Source organism: Rutilus rutilus, assembly GCF_951802725.1.
Source record: "Rutilus rutilus genome assembly, chromosome: 3".
NCBI classification, from domain to species: Eukaryota; Metazoa; Chordata; class Actinopteri; order Cypriniformes; family Leuciscidae; genus Rutilus; species Rutilus rutilus.
Genome location: NC_140211.1, coordinates 9,135,470 through 9,143,415, shown reverse-complemented (window position 1 = coordinate 9,143,415; position 7,946 = coordinate 9,135,470). Strand labels below are relative to the sequence as shown.

At 44.8% G+C, this 7,946-nt stretch overlaps 1 protein-coding gene across 1 annotated transcript; it reads left to right on the top strand.

The window, feature by feature from the left end:
- The first annotated feature begins 361 nt into the window (after positions 1–361).
- LOC311287791 (uncharacterized protein) lies at positions 362–6,889 on the top strand. Its single transcript, XM_084404851.1, has 8 exons — positions 362–383; positions 466–802; positions 1,204–3,344; positions 3,478–3,613; positions 3,693–4,058; positions 4,155–4,253; positions 4,363–4,684; positions 5,614–6,889. Exons 7-8 carry the CDS (start codon positions 4,568–4,570, stop codon positions 6,550–6,552), a joined length of 1,056 nt encoding a protein of 351 aa, XP_084260977.1. The 5' UTR covers positions 362–383; positions 466–802; positions 1,204–3,344; positions 3,478–3,613; positions 3,693–4,058; positions 4,155–4,253; positions 4,363–4,567; the 3' UTR covers positions 6,553–6,889.
- The last annotated feature ends 1,057 nt before the right edge of the window (positions 6,890–7,946 follow it).

Genomic DNA, 7,946 nt, shown 5'->3' with positions numbered 1-7,946 from the left:
TTGCATACAGGTCAAACAGGGTCAAACTGGTTCGCGAGTAGGCACCGGCTCCGAACCGGCACCAGCACTGCCTTGGTGGAAAAGGGGTAACACTCAGCACTGGCTCCCCACAAAGGCTGCGTGCTGAGCCCATTAGTGTACTCATTCTACGCATACGACTGCAATCCAGTGCACAAAAAACAAACAAAAACAATGACTTAAGGTTCGTCACATCTGCGACGTGTCCAATTGGTACACCATGTTGACGGAGGTCCTTTGCTGTGGACCATGCACTAAAGCGGGCAGGAAAGGTGAAGGTGGAAAGGTGGGTCATTGGTTAGCATGGGATAATGCTATCCTCTGCCAACTCAGCGAGGCATGTTCCCAGCCATTCTCACATTTAGGTAAGAATACTGAAAAATAGCTGGTGTCCGCTTGTAACAGCAATTACCTCTCGGTTGACACGCTGATTATCAAACTTTATAGACGTGGTGTGGACAAGAACGTCATGCGGCTTTTGAGGGACCGGACCGAAGGTAACACAATGACCAAAGTGTGGCGGCAGATTCAAGAGAACCATGTGGAAGACTATCTCCACAGGAAGGATCTGTATACCACCCTCCTGATGACTCTGGTGAAGCCTGGGGGGATCGTGCCAGCCTTGGGGCACACGTTTGAGGCTCCACCTCCTCAAAGAGAGCTGCCCTCTGCTCGTCTGCTCCGTCATGCCTTCCTGCTGGCAGAGGCCAACAACGTACAGGATTATAGGACCCAGATTCTCTCCACATTTGGCACCGTGCTTAAAATGGACTCCACTAAAAAGGTACACAAAGCAATACACTGTGTATACAACATATTTTAGAACATCATCATTTACATCATTCATCATTTACTCCACTAGCCAAACCTGTATGACCACCTTCTTTCTTCTGTAAACACACAAAAGGTGACATTTAGAATCAGAATCAGAAAGAGCTTTATTGCCAAGTGTGTTTGCACACACACAAGGAATTTGTCTTGGTGTTAGGAGCTTCCAGTATAGAAGTACAAACATAGTGCAGACATGATGTAATAAAGAACACTAATAATGAAGAAAATAGATTTAGCCGCTTGTATATATATATATAAAAAAAGAGAAGTTACACCTTTTTGAATAGGCATACAATTACATAAAATACAGAACGTAAAATTTCAATCTGGAACGGTGTTCCTTGTGTCTCACAGGTGGTTAAGAAGCTGAGTGGAGAGGGCAAAGGCTCAGCGGAGTGGTTTACAAGTATAGGCAATGAGCAATCTCAAGATTGTCTCATTTGTTCTAACCTGCGAAGAATCCACGGAGTGTCTGAGACCCATGTGCCAGGGGGTGATGGAGAGATTCGAGCAGGCCAATCAACCTGTACCTCATATCCTGTACGTTGACCGCGGGTGCTGTCACGCACAAGGCCCAACCGCTGTGGAGACCTTGTTCCAGACGTGGGTGGACAAGGGAATGGTTGTGCGTTTGGATATTTTTCACTGGATACATCGGTTTGATGCAGCCATCCGTACCGAGAGCCACTCCAAATACGTGGTCTTCAAGTCTGCCCTAGCAGGAGCGGTGCTGGCCTACAACCGCACAGGCCTGGAGCTTCTCATCAAGGCGGTCCGAGCAAAGGACCCGGCTTATGACACAGTGACCGATGAAGACGTGATGCGACTCTACGTGATGCGGGAACAGCTAAAGCACCATGTTCGTAGAGTGGTCAGAGCTGGGTGGTAGAGTGGTCCCATTCGCAGACGTCAGCCCCAGCTACGTGCAACGCTGTAGACTGTAGACAGTTCGGTCTTCTGATTGGTCAAAAGTCTACACACTGTAGACAGTTCGGTCTTCTGATTGGTCGAAAGTCTACACACTGTAGACAGTTCGGGCTTCCGATTGGCCAAAAGTCTACATTGCCTATATTTGCAAATACACATCATTTTTGAGGACCTGTGATTCAGCGTTTGAGGTAAGACTTATGTATTATAATATTAACAATAAAGAAATGCATTCATTTTCATTAATTTTATTCCGTAAATTGTCCAAATGAGAATGAATGAAAAGTGCATCAGCTAACGGCACCGCAAGTTGCATTCATCGACGGGCATTATGAAAATTAATCATACTTTTAATTCAAATATAGTTAATATAATACAGTTAAACCGTAGTAACAGCAAATTAACCATGCTTACTACACTTTTACTATAATAAACAATGGTTACTACACTTTTACCATAATAAAACCATGCTTACTGCACTTTTGCTATAATAAAACCACGGTTACTGCACTTTTGCTATAATAAAACCACGGTTAATTTTCGTAAGGGTAGGCTAAAAAAGAAAAGAAAAGATAAAAAAAAAAATGTATATATGCCTAAGTTCTTTTCAGTTTTAGCTTTCAATAAAAGCATGTAAAATAATGTACAGTGGGGGAAAAATAAAGTGGAAAGGAAACAGGAAAAAAAATATTGAACATTATCTGAAATGTATTTAACCCTTGTGTGTCAATAAATAAAAAGTTACTCTGAGGTCCAAAGGACAAAAATGTCTGTGTCTTTGGAGCTTCGGAGCAGCACAGACTTAAGTTTGGACTCATTTCAAAGGCCCTTGGCAGATTACTGTTGAAATAAAACAAAAAAAATTTGAGGTTTAAATTTATGAAAATGATTTATGACCATTATTTTATATAAAGATATATATTTTATGAAACATGCTGACCTCTGAAACTGGTAGAAAATTAAAGCCATATTATATGTCATGTTTATATATATCATATTATATATATAAAAGGTGGCAGTCTCATATCTCATATTATGGTCACACAGTGGCTGGATTTGTGATTTGCAGTAGAGTAGTTAGAGTATTCATTTTGTAACTTTTGATTTAATTGTTTATTAAAGGAAATGGGGGTGAAATAGTAAAATTCCAATAAAAATACACTTGTCAAAATGTATGCATTTGGCATTAACATAGGCAACATGATGAAAAAAACAAAACTGTAAAAGACAAAAATAAGGACACAGAAGGGTTAATACTTAGCAGATAAGCCTTTGTTTGTGGACATGTTCAAATTCCCCTCCTGTATAACTCTTAACCTCATCATGACCCCCTGTATTTGCTATGGTAAGAATATTTATTTTTTATCATTATGATTGTAACAGACTGTTTCCTACAGGAGTGTTTAAAATGGATACATTGCTGCCCGCATTGAGCATTTTAGACACGAGTGTGCCACAAGATAGGCAACAATGCCTTCTTAAGGCAACAAAGGAGGCCAAGTCATTCAAACCATCCCAAACCACTGACGACAGCGAGCTGAGGGACGAGAAGGCGGCTTACAACAAAGGTAATACCTTGGCAATAGGGTCATAGATGTTTTTTCCACCTTATATTTCCACTTCAGTCATGATAACCTACTGTTGTGCACTAGAGTGTCTGTGCTTGCGCGTTATCAGAGGCCTAACAATTTCTGTCTTCAGCTAAAGAGAGGTGCCGGCTGGTCACTTCAACTCCAATGGAGGTGCAGTGTCTTGGTCAGCTGATAGTCACATTTGGAAAATATAATGGAAACACTTTCAAATGGCTGGTGGAAAACGACGTCGGATACATTAAATAGTAAGCATGTTGCACTAAACAGAATCAAACTATGTTCAGTATGTTTTTCATAAATTAATTGTGCTTTGTTATATTTTAGTGTCCTTGATCGCCACGCCAAGGAAAGCCGCCACCCTGAGAGGGTCATCAAGGACAAGTGGGTCAAAGAGCACCTGCTGAAATATGTGCAGCTGCTACCACAGGTCTCCTGCCACCTCGAGATGAACGTGGACAGGGCCATTTACGGGCAGGGCCGGTTCAGGACGTTCACGTTCCACGAGATGTGGCAGTTGTATAGCCTGCACAAGACCCTTCAGGCTGACCCGCAGGCTGGGACAGACCATGAGCGGAAGATGGCTCAGGACAGGAGGCGCACTGCTCTGCGAGGCAGTGGCTGGCGATGAAGGAGGACAACATCACCACCAAGTCCCTGAAGCGATTCAGGCAGTATATTGTCGATAGAGAGGTAGGTTAAGGTTACTACCGGTGACAGCCGTGATTGTTACTACACATGCTATGTTAATACAAACTTCAAAGCTGAAAGTCTCCTGTATTTTCACAGACTGCCACCTCCAGCACACCGCATGCAGCGACTGCCACCTCCAGCACACCACACGCAGCGACTGCCACCTACAGCACGCAGCGCTTTCCTTCGAGAAAGGTAGGTTGATTCCAGGTAATCTAAGGGGGGAAAATACTTGTTTAACAGCAAAAAATACAACATGTCCTTTTTGTATCATTCTGATAATACTTGTTGTTGTGATGTACAGGTCCCCACTCTGTGGCACGACCTTACCAGGTCAACGTCATCAGTGGAATCATTAGGTGGAACTCCGACCACAGCTCGGATGCTGTGTTTGGGGGCAGAGGCCGGCACAAACGAGTCTACTCAGCGGCGCTCATTGACCGCCTCAACGCCCGCTGCCAGCAGCTGTATTGGTGAGACGGTGGAAGAGAACTTCCGGGCCCCGACCGATGTCCAGTCAGACGAGCTGCTTAGGCTCGAATATCCTTTCAGCCAGAGCACAGGGGAGTCCTTCTCTCTTGAGGGCATTGTCAACGACGGTCCTGGGCCAGAGGAGGAGGTCATTTGTGAGTAGAGTACCTACTTGTCTGATAGAAGAGAATACAGTGCTAAATGTGACCGCTGAAAAACAAGACATTAGCCGCTTTCCGACCAGAGGAACCTTTTCACAGTTCCTAGAACTATTGGCTAATGTACCCGGATGTCGGCGTGTTCGCACCGCAGGAACTAGGAACGATTTTAGTTCTAGGAACTCCATTTGTAGGAACTAATTTGGGTCCTACTTCAGAGTAGGGTCTAAACCAGCACTATAGGAACTATCCGTGACGTTAGTGTACGCTGATTGACCGAACGCACGCGGAACATCAGCACCCGCCATTTTTAAAACAGCTACAATAAACACACAGATTATAGATTACAGATATATTTACTCCATAAACTAACTGTACAAACATGGAAAACAGTGATAGATGCATGGGTCTCTAAACCTTTATGCTGAAGAGAAAATCCAACGCAACTTTGAGGGGACCAAGCCAAACATGATTATGTTTATCTGCCCAGCTAGCAACACTGGACATCAACCACACGGCATAGGCTAATAACCTTTTTTTCATATACTGTCTACTTTCTATAACAGTTCTATCTAATAAGATATTAAACAGTACTGTTAGACAGATCGCTAACTAATAAACACAGAGAATGCGAGCATTGTTTGCTCTGGCGTTCTCAGCGCCGCCAAAATAAAGGTCCGTCGCGCCGTCAAAATAAAAGTCACCGTGCTTGCGTCACTCCCTTACCCCTCCTACCAGTTCCTATGGCCACTTGGCCAGTGCGAACGCAAACAGCAAAACTGAGTTTGGGGGAGAGTAGTTCTTAGAACTGTTTAGAAGTGGACAGTTCCTAGAACTACTTGGTCGGAAAGCGGCTATTGTATGCATTGGAACTTACCTACTTTTCTCTCTGTGTGTGTGTGTGTCTCTCTGTGTTTGTTTTACAGGAGGATGTCTGTAGTGACAATCCTCTGCCCGGGTTTCAGAAGCTGGAGGCATTCTGTACTGCGCTGGTGGAGGTCAGCTTGACAGACCAGAAGCTGCTCCTCAACACTGCGCAAAGGAACAGGGTCCTCGATGCCTGGAATGCAGTGGAGGAGCATGACAAGCAGCCACAGAAATGCCACCAGCTGTACCGCACACACTGGGGCAACACGTTGTACTGCCGTACAAAGAGGGATGACCTTGCAGACGCCATCGTGGTCCAGAAAACGAAGATGGCCAAAAGGTACACGCCAGCACAGCAGGACATCCGCCCACAGCAAAACCGCCTTATGTATTTGCTTGTCAAGCTGCTGTGGCTGCGCTCCCCTAAGGCCTCTCGCTCCAGCCCTGAGAAGGCCAGCATCCTCAAGGCCTATGACAGGATCCAGCACCGGGTCTCGGTGGATGACCCAATCCTGTGCAAGGCAGGCATCCCTCTCCCCAAAATGAACACTAAAACAGTGAGGGACTTCATCCGTCAGCAGGAGAGGCTGGTGAACCTGCACGCCACCAGGCAGCCAGCCGTCATCTCCAAGATCACCTCTGTGTCGTCTGAAGAGCTGCCTCCTGCACCGCGCCAGCCTGCCGTCCTCCCTCCACCTGACTACCCCGTGATGGAGTACATCCCCACACCCACCACAGCCGGCACAGGTGTTGAAGGGACAGACCAACATGCTGGTGGTGACGCCACAGCCTCCTCCTCAGCCACCACTGCCTCTGCCGGTGAGGAGAATCCCCGTCACCTCCACCATCACCAGGCCTGTGCTGCCCTTCGTCTCCCGGTCTGCCGGCCCCTCATCCACGCAGCCCATGGTGCCTGCTGGTGGTCAGGCGTCCATCCCGATCACTCCGCCTGTGCCCATCAGCTGTTCAGCCAGCCTCTGGACAGAACCGTGTGGTAGGATTGTCGTGGTCTCGATTTACACAGTACAAGAGGAAGCTGGCAGACCACCCCACAGGGCTGGGCGTTAAGCTGACGAGGGAGCAGAATCTCCCGACCTGCAAGGTGTGCAGGCAAACAATCCAGGGACACAAAAAATACAAAGAAAAATACATATTGCCCTGCAATCAACCATTCAGCCTCCAAAGGAACTGGAGAACAGAGCATTTAAAAACTATGAACATTTTGTCTCTGTTGAGGACAGATTGGAGGAGTGAACAACTGGCCCGTTGTAAATAGTGTATATAGTTCTACATTCTGTGTTCTGTTCTTACAATTGCCCTTTAACACAGCACCTTTGGTTCTCTGCACTGTTGCCCTATTTCATGCACTTTGCTTTTTATGTTTTATTTAATATACTTAAAATAAATTTGTATATTTGTTTATTTAGTTTTTTTCTTTTCACAAATTATGACTTTTGGAAATGCAATTTGATAACCATATGCAGTTTTAATAAAGTTGAATTAACGTAAACATTAACGTAACCTCCTGTCATTTTTAGTCTTCAAAGTGTACACTTGCAGGTGTTGATTATAATGAGGCTAATTTACTGATAGCCTCATTAACTAATAATAAGGATAAACAATATTTAAAAAGTATAGAATTATCTGACTAATTAAAAATAACCTCAAAACATAAAATGCTAAATGGGGGATATCTACAGTATAGGCCTATCTAGCATAAAAATTTTTTTTTTAAAAAAGTCAAACCGTCGTCTCTCAGTTGCTGAATGTCGCGCAACAACGTTGCTACAGCCCAGTCGCGTCTTACAATTCTACGTTGACACAATGTTGCAAGCATGTAGACAGCGACGTTGCTATAGCAGAAATGCAACGTGCCACAGACGTTGCCACAACGTAAATATGTTTGCTGGAACGGTCCGAAGTCCAACAACCGCGACACAATGTTGCAAGCATGTAGACAGCGACGTTGCTATAGCAGAAATGCAACGTGCCACAGACGTTGCCACAACGTAAATATGTTTGCTGGAACGGTCCGAAGTCCAACAACCGCGACACGTAGGGGAATATGTGACGCAGATATTATAAAACACATTCTTTTTTTATTTTATTCTATCAGTAGTAAAGGATTAAAGACTTGAGTCATTTTTTTTTTTTTTTTTTACGAGTACTTTGGTCGAGTCCGAGTCAAGTCTGAAGTCATTTTAGTTCGAGTCCGATTCACGTCTGAAGTTTATTAAAATGCGAATCGAGTCCGATTAATTAATCCACACAGATTGAGGCGCTCACTCAGCACAAGGCAAGCACAAAGCACTGCATGCGGCGAAACGCACGCTCACGTTTTCGGGGGTCGGGACAGGACGGAATTATCACTTGCACAATCGGGCCAGTCGCA